The sequence below is a fragment of the Sinocyclocheilus anshuiensis genome, unplaced genomic scaffold (genome assembly GCF_001515605.1).
Source record: "Sinocyclocheilus anshuiensis isolate Anshui unplaced genomic scaffold, SAMN03320099.WGS_v1.1 scaffold426, whole genome shotgun sequence".
Classification (NCBI taxonomy): domain Eukaryota; kingdom Metazoa; phylum Chordata; class Actinopteri; order Cypriniformes; family Cyprinidae; genus Sinocyclocheilus; species Sinocyclocheilus anshuiensis.
The window spans coordinates 2,076,623-2,090,606 of NW_015542362.1; the positions used below are offsets into that span (position 1 = coordinate 2,076,623).

The 13,984-nt window shown below is 32.9% G+C and overlaps 1 protein-coding gene across 1 annotated transcript in view; it reads right to left on the reverse strand.

Moving 5' to 3' along the window:
- The window catches only part of LOC107691986 (leucine-rich repeat serine/threonine-protein kinase 1-like), a 106,188-nt gene that overhangs the window by 34,514 nt on the left and 57,690 nt on the right, over positions 1-13,984 (reverse strand). The window contains exons 22-24 of the mRNA XM_016490858.1: positions 11,517-11,686; positions 9,418-9,557; positions 6,234-6,503 (exon numbers count right to left, since the gene is read on the reverse strand). Coding sequence (XP_016346344.1) covers positions 6,234-6,503; positions 9,418-9,557; positions 11,517-11,686 — 580 coding nt within the window. The remainder of the gene's footprint in view (positions 1-6,233; positions 6,504-9,417; positions 9,558-11,516; positions 11,687-13,984) is intronic.

The window sequence follows — 13,984 nt, forward strand, 5'->3', positions numbered from 1 at the left end:
ATATATATATATATATATATATATACACACATACACACACACACGTCTGTTTTATGCTTTATATTAAAATACAAAACAGATATTTTAATATAAAAATATTTGTATTAATATTTGTAATAATATTTCACAATATTACTGATTTTACTGTATTTTGATCAAATAAACACAGCCTCTGTGAGTATTAGAGACTTCATAAATGTTATTTTTTTATCTTAGCGACCCCAAACTAAACATGCATTCTGACTTCTGACAAGATCTCTATCATTAGCTGAAAGCTTTGTTCTCTCTTTCCAGCTCAATTCTTGTGGCTGCTGTGAATCAAACCCATGGTCTGTCAGAGCAAAACGAGTCCATTTAGTCAGCCATCGCTCCTAATCATTCCCATTAAAGCTCCATATGGGAACGTCATTTCATCTGACATGTGCTTTGAACCGCCTCCGCTGGCTGATCGCACGTACAGATGCTTTCAATGCTCTCCTTCCTCACCACTTCCTTATGGGTGTGTGAAACAAACTTGCGGCAAAGATATTAACAGGAAACACTCATTTATAAGACATCAAGCCAAGAGGATTATGCTGTTTGCCTAATCATATAAATAATTGGTAAAATCATTCATCCTTTCTGTCTCCGGGCCACACAGCTGTTGGGATGAAGCTCATGTAATTCCTTTGTTTTCAACTCGAGGGTTTCATAATCTGAAACGGTTTACACTGTGATGCCAGACAGTGCAGCCATTGTTAATTAAAAATTTTAAAGGGGTCATATAATGCGATTTAAAATTTTCCTTTCTTTTTGGAGTGTTACAAGCTCTTGGTGCATAAAGAAGATCTGTAAAGTTGCAAAGACTAAAGTCTCAAATCCAAAGAGATATTCTTTATAAAAATTAAGAGTCAGCCACACCTACCTAAAATGGCTCGTTCTAACACGCCCCCACATATCTACGTCACTATGTGGAAATATTAGCATAATGCCGCCCAAATGTGCACGCAAAGAAAGAAGATGTGGTTTCAGGAACAGCAGTCGTGTTGATGCAGCCATGTCAGGGAGACGCTGTGTTTCAGTGCAAAAGCACTTTATTTGGCCTTCTGGAAGTAGATGCAATTAGGAATCATTGGTTAAGATTTATTTACAACAGAACAGCACAACCCAGATGTTCGAATTTGTGCAACGCATTTTATGGATGACAGTTTTTTTGAACCTAGAAGAGTACAAGGCTGGCGGTGCACAAAGGCTATTTCTAAAAAAAAAAAAATAAAAAAATAAAAAAAAATAAAAAAATTGCAAAATTAAATGAAAATTATATATTAGGGAAAAATAAGAAAATAATGCATTATTAAATGTTTAAATAATATATATAAATATATATCTATATCTGTATACCTATCTAGCTATCTATAAATATTCCTGGTTTTGTGCTCCAGGGTCACATATATATATAAAAATGTATTCATATTTATAATATATTATAATTGTAATATAGTATATATATGCTTTATTTCTAATAAATTACAGAAATGATTATAGAAATTTAAAACTATATATATATATAAACTTACACATATATAAAAAATCTGACTAGTACATAAACAATCTGAGCATATAAATAGATAATAGATTAAATAAAAAAATGACTCAATAATATTAAATAATAAGGATGGAATAATATTTGTGTGTGTTATGTATTTTTATGCTGACTATTGAGTAATTAGTTTAGCAACACCAGTCACTTGCAAGGTTTGATTTCAGTCAGGATGAAAAACAGCAGAATTACTAGAATATGTTCTTAATACAGTTTGGAAATACTAATAAGGTCAAGCTAAACTGCTTTACTCGCAAACTGTGACCTTTCAACTTTCTCTTTGAAGAGACTTTATAACAGGCCTGTTGTGAATAGCAGCTCTAATGAGCATTAACCTGTTTTGTCGTGATCAGCAGTTTTTGTTTACTCGCAGATAAACTTTATTTATTCATACCAACAACTGAATCAGCAATTTTCCATCTTATTCTTAAACCGTAAGTAAAAACCGGAACATTTATGCATCGGCAGAGTGACCAAAATCTCATCACAATATAGTTGTTTTCCTTGGAAATTCAGCATTAGAGTTAATCATCATGATAATCATGCCTATTTTTTGGATAATACAGTCAATTAAACACTTAATAAAAGTATGGTCCTTCATCTAATTTGATTTATTCTCTGATTTGTAACTTGATGGATGCAAACCAAAAGATATTATGTTTCATAACAAATATGTAATACTTTTAACAGAGTAAAAACAGTTTCACATTTTTAAAAACAAAAGTCAATCGTTACAATCATGAAAGAATGGCTGTTTTTGGACAATACAGCAAATTAAATACTTCAAAAATGATTTTTCAAAAGATACGATTATTCATATACACAAATATCTGATAAGTCTGACATCAGTGTTATTTTTAATATTTATTTACTGTTATAGTGTTTATTAATATTTTGAATGAGCTAATATTTTTAGTTTATTTGTTCTTTCATTATATAAATAACTACTAAATATATTCTAAATACAAATTGTAGCATTGGTATTACTATTAATATAATATAATTAATTTAAATAATAATAGAATTATAAATATAATAACTAAACTATAATTATAAATAATAAATGTGTGTGTGTGTGTGTGCATGACACTATTTCTATTGACACTTTCTAATTGCAAAAAAAAAACACTTAATAAATATTATTTAATTACTTATAATACTAATGCCAATACTAATATACTTATATAACATTTATATGTATAAATATTTATAACATTTTTCTGGACTCTGTCTGCTACATTTTGTGCTTGCTGCAATCAATTATGGGGTTGCATGATTCCAAAATAAATAAATAGGTGGTCATGTTGAATTTGTTCCAAAATGAGTTTTTTAAATAATTCAGCAAAAAATTCCAGTCTACAAGTGCTGTTTACTTGGCTCACAATATTACTACATGTTTTCTAATGTTTTCTAATAAAAGTCTACATGAAACTCAAATCAGCCCTTTCTTAATACATGTTCCTGATCTTAATTGGAACAATTTATCATCGCATGTTATTCCAAATTATTAAAAAATGTCTTTGTAAATCACAATATAGTAAATTGGTCAGTCTATACATTCATGGCATCACAAATTCATCTTTTTAATTTCTGATGGATTTTCACATTAAAGTGGCATGTGAATATGTTTCAGCTAGAGTTGCTTTGGATTTAACAGCCTGCAGCTCAATTTCCCAAGAAACATACAAAACTAAACCTTGAACGTATTGTAAGTCACTTTTCTGATGAGAGTTTCTGCCAAATGCACAAATCTAGTAACCTTGAGGTTTTTCACAATTCATGATGTGATTTTCAACACCGATATAAAGTATGACGTCCCAGCGGGACTGTACTTCAGGCCTGTGTCGCAGAGGAACCTCTTCAATGAGATGTGTTTGACGTGGCTCAAAGACCAAACCTGCAGATTCTGCTTCCATTTTAACTTCAGAATTAATAATCCAATTTATGTGATGAACCACAACCACACAGAAAACACACACATCATGCCGAGACGAGAGCACTTGTTTGTATGTGTGCTAGAACTCAAGCCTAAACCACTCTGATTCAGCTCCATTAAACCCATGTGAGCGCTGGTTATTAGGACCATATTGACTTTTCCATGATTTTTGGGACAATATTCATGACCTAATGTTCCATTATTTTACAATAAAAAACCTGTTCAAATTATCATAGCATATGTCAACTAAAATGAATGACTATTAATGCTAATTGTTTGCTTTATATTTGTTTTAGTAATAAGTAGCCTACAGTCCACACAGAGAACATATCACATCACTGAATATTATAATTTATTTAACTCCGTTAAATGCAGGATTTTAATTTGGTTTGGAAACTGACTCCTGGTTAACATGTATTAATGGGTCGTGTTTAGTCACTATTCAGTGTGGAATTTTTCTACAATATTCACTCATGACAGTAAAATAGGACATTATAAGTCAATCTACTGCAGTATTTCCTCTCTCAGTCAGTAGAAAATGTGGTTAAAACCCAGTCATGCATGAAAAAAATAAATACCATCATATACCATGAAACCGGCATAATTTTGAAAAATACCGTGATATAAATTTTTGGTCATACCGCCCAGCACTACTAATAAATAAATAGGTGGTCATGTTGAATTTGTTCCAAAATGAGTTTTTTAAATAATTCAGCAAAAAATTCCAGTCTACAAGTGCTGTTTACTTGGCTCACAATATTACTACATGTTTTCTAATGTTTTCTAATAAAAGTCTACATGAAACTCAAATCAGCCCTTTCTTAATACATGTTCCTGATCTTAATTGGAACAATTTATCATCGCATGTTATTCCAAATTATTAAAAAATGTCTTTGTAAATCACAATATAGTAAATTGGTCAGTCTATACATTCATGGCATCACAAATTCATCTTTTTAATTTCTGATGGATTTTCACATTAAAGTGGCATGTGAATATGTTTCAGCTAGAGTTGCTTTGGATTTAACAGCCTGCAGCTCAATTTCCCAAGAAACATACAAAACTAAACCTTGAACGTATTGTAAGTCACTTTTCTGATGAGAGTTTCTGCCAAATGCACAAATCTAGTAACCTTGAGGTTTTTCACAATTCATGATGTGATTTTCAACACCGATATAAAGTATGACGTCCCAGCGGGACTGTACTTCAGGCCTGTGTCGCAGAGGAACCTCTTCAATGAGATGTGTTTGACGTGGCTCAAAGACCAAACCTGCAGATTCTGCTTCCATTTTAACTTCAGAATTAATAATCCAATTTATGTGATGAACCACAACCACACAGAAAACACACACATCATGCCGAGACGAGAGCACTTGTTTGTATGTGTGCTAGAACTCAAGCCTAAACCACTCTGATTCAGCTCCATTAAACCCATGTGAGCGCTGGTTATTAGGACCATATTGACTTTTCCATGATTTTTGGGACAATATTCATGACCTAATGTTCCATTATTTTACAATAAAAAACCTGTTCAAATTATCATAGCATATGTCAACTAAAATGAATGACTATTAATGCTAATTGTTTGCTTTATATTTGTTTTAGTAATAAGTAGCCTACAGTCCACACAGAGAACATATCACATCACTGAATATTATAATTTATTTAACTCCGTTAAATGCAGGATTTTAATTTGGTTTGGAAACTGACTCCTGGTTAACATGTATTAATGGGTCGTGTTTAGTCACTATTCAGTGTGGAATTTTTCTACAATATTCACTCATGACAGTAAAATAGGACATTATAAGTCAATCTACTGCAGTATTTCCTCTCTCAGTCAGTAGAAAATGTGGTTAACACCCAGTCATGCATGAAAAAAATAAATACCATCATATACCATGAAACCGGTATAATTTTGAAAAATACCGTGATATAAATTTTTGGTCATACCACCCAGCACTACTTTCTAGATATATTTATCATGTCTATGAGGCAAGTATTTGCTGAGTTTCCGTTTATTTTTGTGAAGCGCTCCTGTTCAGAGAGACAGAGACGGCAGAAAGTGCTGTTTGTTTTCTAAAAAAGCACAACGCTTTGCTGACATTGTGAGTGCACACAAATAAAAGTAGACCCTTTGCAGTTCCGAATGATGTACTACTCTTACCTTTATGAGCAAAAATTATGGCGTATTTTAAGTTGTTTCCACTGTTATAAGAAAAAATGCAAGTGATCGCGCTGGCGCCTCCAGGAAATTACATCATTTTGGTAGGAAAAACCACAATAACATCAGCTTTAGACTTGAATTTGATGAATCCTGTGATGTTGTGTTTTTTTTTTTGCTGGTTTGTGTCACATTAAACCATTTAAAGGCACAATATGTAAGATTTTTTTTATTAAAATATCCAAAAACCACTAGAACAGTGTTATATATTTTGCTGACTTGTGTACTTACATTATCCCAAATGTTTCAATTACATATTGTGCCTTTAATCTGGAAATTGGTATGATGAAATAAAGATTAATTTGATAGTTTTTTTTTTTTTAAATTGGAACTAGATGCAAACAAAAAGATTATTACTACTGCATCTAATATATGTATATATATATTTTAAGTCTGTGATTTTGTTTTGTGGTTTTTAGCTGTTTTTTTCACTTTATACACACCATTTCATACAGAAACTAGTATAAGAACATACATCAGATGGTTAAAAGCGTAACTGTTATCATACCGTGAAGGGAAGTCGGTCATGAAGAGCTCGGGCACCAGCTCCTGTAGCGGGACGGGCTGTTTGGGGTGGTTGGGGCAGGTGATGTGCTCCTTGTCCACGGCTGCCAGCACGCAGTCCTCCATGTTGAAGTAGTGGACGGTGCTGTGACTGGAGCGGGACAGAGGCAGCGGGTCGGACACTCGGGGTCCGGAGCTGCAGTACGGACAGGGTGCGTACTGCTCAATGAGACGAGAGCCGTCGCTCTCACTGCCCGTCAGCGCTGGACCGGGAGAGAGCAGCATGTGCATGTTAATCATAAACGTCTGTACACGGATGTTCATCTTTATATAAAAAGACATTAATCAAGGCTTAATGAAAATGTCGAAAGATTTAAAAACTAAACTGAATCCACTTTTTCTACAATAGCTGTTCAGCTGAAATGATGGTTCCTCTAAATATAATAGAATAGAATAGAATAGAATACATACAGACAAATACATGAAGACACACAGTGTTGTCAAAAGGCTGAAAAATAAACAACAATAAAAAAAGCACTTTCTGAGCAAATAGATAAATATTGAGCTGTATATTCAGCGTTGTCAAAAAGCTGAAAAAATAAATATAATAATAAAAATGATAAATAAATCACTAATTTAAGTAATTTCTGCGCAAATGAATAACTAAGATGTATATCGAGTGCTGAAAAATAATATAAATAATATAATATATATAATAACAATAAACAATTAAAAACAAAAAAATATACACAAATCACCCTTTTAAGCCACTCCTTAACAAATACATACATATCGAACTGTATATTCAGTGTTGTCAAATAAAAAAAAATTTATAATAATAATAATTAATACATACATAAATAAATACATCACCAATTTAAGTTATTTCTGAGCAAATTGATAACCAAGATGTATATTGAGTGCTGAAAAATAAAACAAAGCTATAATAATAAACAATTAAAAACAAATAAATAAACACACAAATCACCCTTTTAGGCCATTCCTGAGCAAATACATAAATATCGAGCTGTATATTGTGTTGTCAAAAAGGCTGAAAAATAAATAAATCTATAATAATAATAAACAATTAAAAATAAATAAGTAAATAGATAAATAAACCACCTTTTTAAATAATTTCATGTATAATATTAGGAACACTAAATCATCTTGGAGATAGTTTCATCGTCTGTCGTAACCGAATGCGATGCGCAGTTCGAACGCTGAATGGAGGATGACAGACAGCCGCAGCGGAGAGATAAGTTTACGTGAACTTGACTTAAATATTCATCTGTACCTCATATTAAACTGTGCAGCAGCTTCAGAACACTTGGAGTATAGTGCATGAAAATTTTATTGTGCTTTACGATGTTTTTGTGGCTTTCATGTGGCTTAACAATAACACAGAATAGTGTATGCACAATATCAGATTTGGATCGGTCTTGTCTGACCGATACCCCAGAAAATGCCAGTATCGGAGCCGATACCGATACTGAATGTCGGATCGGCGCACCCCTAGCTCAGTGTTGTCAAAAGGCTGAAAAATCTCATGATTAGAACACGCATACAATCAGCATCACATATGTGTGTTAATAATCTCACAAAGCAGTGAGTTTGTTTACCCACAAACAATTGAGCTGAGTGTCACATGTGTAACGGCTGAATGGAGCAGGTGTGTGCTGATGCGTCTGCTGTAATTAACAGGCTTTATGAGGACTAATGAATCAATCAGTGCTGCTGTATAAACTACAGTCTGACTCATGAGGCCATCTATAGAGTTCAGCGTGTGTTTGTGCTGCACCTGTGTTGCTGACTGACAGCATGTTAATACTGGGAAGCGGCTCTGCACTGACACACAGCAAACTCCCACAGTGCAACATTAACACCGCACAGAAACAAACAGCAGCATGTCCACATTAATACCCTACGGTGACGGTTTGTCAAGATATTATCACTTTGACACCCTCTTTATGACACTATTTTAATCATTTTGTTTTCTGTTGGACCTCCAGCTTATGACTACACGTGTTATTTTAGTAGCATTGACATATTATTGTAGTTTTTTTTATCTTTTTTTTGTTTTTTTTAAGTTAATGTTTTAGTAATTTTGTTGTGTATTTTGGTCATTTTTAATAGTTATTTTTATTTATTTATATATGTCTTTTTTTATTCATTTTTATTTCATTTGTAATTATTTTAGTACATCAGGTAACAAACTAAATAAATTAAACAATATTAAACTAAATTAAATGAGAAATTTGGCATTGCCTAGTTAATATTTTAATTTCAAGCAACAATTTTTTTGTTTGTTTATGTAGTTGTATCTCGGCCAAATATTGTCCTATCCTAACAAACCATACATCAATGGAAAGCTTATTTATTCAGCTTTCTGATGTTGTATAAATCTCAATTTCGAAAAATTGACCCTTATGACTGGTTTTGTGGTCCAGGGTCACATTTTTCACACTTGTTTTGCAGCAAATAGCTTATATAAGCTTATATAACATCTTATAAGTTGATTTTTAAGAACATGCATTGCAAAAGTTAGCTCTCACCACTCCAGTCGTTCATAAGCACCATGCCAAAGATGTGCTCGTGAGCCTTCTCCACTGGTTTATTCAGCTTTCAGATGATGTATAAATCTCAATTTTGAAAAATTGACACTTAAGACTGGTTTTGTGGTCCAGGGTCACATATATGTATATACATACATATATATACATATATAGACACACACACAGACACACAACTATAAAACAAATAGTTAAGGCTCTAAATTCCCCATTTGAAGATGTCTAAATGCCAAAAAATTAAAAATAAAAACGTGATGCACATTCTGTATTAATGTTGCAAGTTGCAATGTAAATAGCCCACAGCTATGCATGGAAGAATACTCACACTCAAGAATACTATACATGGAAGAATTATTATTAATAAAAGTAATCTCTGTCTGTGTTATATCCTATTGCTGCTGCCATTTTATACATTTATGCATTTTGCAGATGCTTTGCTCCAAAGTAACTTGCGCTGCATTGAAGGTAAATGTTTGATCAGTTCATGCATTCACTGGGAACGTCTGCATTACACCCACAAATCCAAGCTACTGTACAGACCTGTGCACGAGATTTAATACATCAGAGATCTGTAGTGATTCAGAATAATATCTAGAGGCGTCCTCACCAGGAAACCACTGCTCTATGAGAGCGTTAACGTGATCTGTGATGAAAGCCATCGCTGAGAAATCCCTCGTCTCCGACTGGCAGATAATCTTGATGCCTCCGCTTTTCTTTTTCTTCCAGTTCAGGTCAGACGACTCGACGCTGTGGACGAGAAACAGTGTCAGTTTTTTCTTGTAAGTGTTGCTATTATAGTTTTTAGTAATATTTGAATTAATTTTATTTTTACATTTTCAGTTTTCATTTTAATTTTAGTAACTTTGTTAAGTGCTTTTTTAATCTATTCAGTTATTTTTATTTATTTTTAAATGGGTTATTATTATTATTATTAACCATAAATTCATTCATTTTTTGTTTGTTTATTTTTCAGCCTTTTGACAAGACTCAATATAAATATTTATGTATTTTCTCAGAAAATGGCATACAGTAGTAATTAATTTATATTTATAAATTATTACTGTTCATCATCAATTATTATTGTTCATTATTATTGCTTATTAATTGTTTATTTAGTAATAATTTTTTATTATTGTTGTTGTTGAAAACTGATCGCCAAATGAACCAAATTATTTCTGTGACTTTTGGTGCTGCTAATGGTTCTGTTTATGGTTCAAAGAAGATTGATCTATTATCACAAATAACAGTAAGACGACAAATTGTCTACACACCTAAGGCATAAGATAACTCGTTTTCTTATAAACAAACAACTTATAAACAAATTTTTAAAACACATGTACCTTTTGCAGAGGAGGCAATCCCATAATGCTTTGCAGCAAACTCTATGCAAACTCGCAGCAAAACATATGTCCAAATGCTGTATACAATTATATTATTTATATACTTTTACTCTATTTTTTTATATTTTGAATTAGCTTTTATTTATTTTTTTGTTTTCATCTTAATTTAAGTTTAAGTACTAGTAAATATGTTGTGCTTTTGTAATTTGTATTACTTCTTTATATTTATGTTTTGTTTATATTTAACTTTATTTTCATTTCAGTTTTACAAAATTTTACTTTACTACTTTTATTACTTTATTTCAGCTAGCTGTCAAAGCAACATCTCTATTTTTCATTGAAATAGAAGTTTTTCCATCTAATATTTTTTTATATAAAAATAACAAAAACACAGTTTTAGCTAACACTAACAACACTGGGTGAAACCCTCTGGGCCTCTTCGGCCATTTTTGACCGAAAAATTTTATATTTTGAAATTTTAAAAATCAGAATGAGATGACACTTGGTGACTTTTGTTGCATTAGCTATGTGAACACACAAAAAAAATCATGGAAATGATTCGGATATGTTAAAGGGTCAAAAAAAGAGTCACACTTGGCTCCTTCCCGGTCAAAAATGACCGACATAGGAAATGAATGGGAAATACTAAAAAATACAACTCAGAGAATCTTTTGGTGGTACAAGCTACAAATCAGCCACTGTGCAGAAAAAAAGTGCACAGCAATCAAGGGTTGACACTCTAAAATATAAAGAGTGAAAAATAGACCCCCCCCCCCCCCCCCACAACACACCACACACACACATACAAGGTTTGATTGTAATCATAATGCAAAACCTGATATTTATCTAACCAAAAATATCTAAACTAGGGCTGCACAATAAATCGTATGCGATATTTAATGAGCATCTAGTCAGTATCGCATGCGATTTATCGTGCAGCCCTAATCTAAACTTTGACAAAGTAGTCTTTTTGAATGTCTAAATATATATTTAAAAGCAAAACCTAATAAAATGAAGAAAGTATGTCTAAAAAACAATGGGAATCCATGTATAGAAAAATTATAATTAAATAATTAAATAAAAATATATGAATTCTTGTGGGGAATATCTTGCATAATATCTTAAAATCCCCTCAAAATTCTAAATAATAATCAAAAAAATATTATTAAAAATGTATTAAATTGATTTTCTTGAAAAAAAAAACAAGTTACATTTCAAGGCTTCGGTCACTTTTGACAGCGAAGGAGCCAAGTGTGACTCCCAAACGAAGAGGACCAGAGGGTTAAGTAGTAAGAGAAATGTAGATAAATATATTTATTCATTAAATACCAACATTTCTCAAAAATAAAAACAAACCCTTTCTAACCTCAGATATCCGCCGTCAAAGGTGACTAGCAGCCCTTCTTTCCAGTAGATGGTCTGACTGCGCCGGACGCGGAAGGTGCTGCAGCGATTGCGCTGCTGGTTCCCCGCAAAGCTGTAGATCACCGTACTGCGGCTCCTCTGGTTCTTTGTGGGCTTTTTGGTCTCAAATGCCTATTACGAAAAATCACAAAGACAGTCATCAGAATCAGTCGACTGAAACAAGCCAGAAATGTGAACATCGATCGGCTTCAACGACACTTTCATCTGGGAACTTGTCATGTAAGGAATAAATAAAAATACAGCTGCAAGTAGCAGCTACATGGCCAAACTCCAATGGGATACTGAATGATTGAGCAGATTTGTCTGGTTTATAACTTTTGACCAGTAGGTGGCACTAGAAATGTGCACGATGTTCTCAGGGCAATGTGGCGTTGATACAAAGAAAAACTGCATGTCAATACGCAAAAGCTTTGCCAAGGTAATGACTCACTTCCTGTTTGGCGTCTTCGCCAGCAAAACTGTTAAGGCTTTTCTGGAGAATAAAATCCAGTAATTGTATTTGTGTGGTTTTGTCTTTGTCTGTGTCTGACCTGAACCAATTTTGGTGAAGATTCAACCAACACTGAAAGAGGAAAAGCGAAACAAACAAAACCATATGCAAAACTGGTCCAAAATAGCACAAAGTGGGACCTCAGAAATACATGAAGTTTTTGCGACAGAAACTTTTGCATTCTGGCCAATAGGTGGCGCTGTCACCAAAACTGGGCTTGTACAATGATTAGGGCTGCAACAACTAATCGATAAAATCGATTATGATCAATAATGAAAATCATTGACAACGATTCTCATTATCGATTAGTTGGGTCTGCACACAGTGCACGTCCAACTTCAGCCGGTCGCGTCAAATTACAGCACTGAATTACGCATTTCTATGGACAAAATACATCTAAAAATAGTGGAGGAAACAGAATGAGATGCTGCGGGAGAGTTACGTGATCTAAGCTGCCCAAAACATGAGAATTCTTTATTTTAAGCTTTAAGCTAATGCATTAGCGTAATGGCTTGCCCTGTCAGGCGCTTTGACAGATGATGCGTGTGCGTCCTCAGCGCAAAAACTTTCAGTTAACGGTCATATCCTTATGTATAAATGTCACAAATTCACGTGAGCCTTTCCATTTTTGCATAAACGTCCGTCCTGACAGTCTGTGTTAAGTTTTAATCTTTACGTGCACGTGCGTCAGACAGACGGAAAACAGAGACAATTAATAATCAGCGCAAAAACATTAATTGTGCTGAAATATCTGTTGTTGAAAATTAAATCGAGGTTTAAAGGTCAACATGCATTGCGAGTATTTTATGAGAGTAGCAACTGTAAGGGGATAACAGCGTGTAATTGTCTGAATATAAATATCAGACTCTTCATAACCTCCTTTAACAGGATAAAGAAATGACAGTAAGGCAGTCAAAGTGAACGTGTGTTCCTGCAGAGCATTACTCTTACCTATTGGTTACAACTGAGTTTGTGATTTTATTCGTCTTTATTATCTTTATTATAATTTTAATTTTTAATGCAGAGTTTTAAACTATATTCACCATATACAATGCTTAAATTTATTTAAAAAAATTATGCAAGGTTTTTAACAAATTATGGTTTGTGCCACTGCTGCTCTAAACTAACAGTATTGGTGATTACCAAAATCATTTTTAAATTATGGTTTGTGCCACTGCTGCTCTAAACTAACAGTACTGGTGATTACCAAAATCATTTTTTAGCTTTCTGTATTGGTTAGTCCTCCAATATGTGTAATCTCTTTAGTAACAGGCTGTTTCTAATACTATAACATAGGCCTAATTATTGCTGTTATCTATGAAAGAAAGGCAGAGAGCTTTATAGTGTTTTTTTTTCAGATACCAATTACAGTCAAAAAGTACATAAACAATGCCAGCAAGAATGCAAGCTGTTATGAAGGGCATAGGAGGCCATTTTTGTTATGTGAATAAATACTATTTAGTTGTTTAAGTTTATTTGCCCAATAGATGACAATAACATTTTTTGATTTAAACAATTTTGACAGATTCCTAAAATGTGTTTTCTCTTTATTATGGCAGGTGGCCTAATAAAATGTTAAGCACTGTATGTTTTCATAGCATTCAGTTGGCACGTTTGTTTGAAGGACATTGAGCAAAATGTGGAATAGTGTGTTTTTTGTCAATAAAATAAAGAAAAAAATATTTTTTTTTACCGATTAATCGAGAGAAAAAATAATCGACCAACTAATCAATTATCAAAATAATCATTAGTTGCAGCCCTAACAATGATTCATAGCCAGTTTCATTTCAACAGCCAAAGCTGCAAAGATACCATCTCACTTCCTGTCGTTGAATTCATTGATGGATTAATATAATATAATATAATATAATATAATATAATATAATATAATATAATATAATATAACAGTCATACTAAAT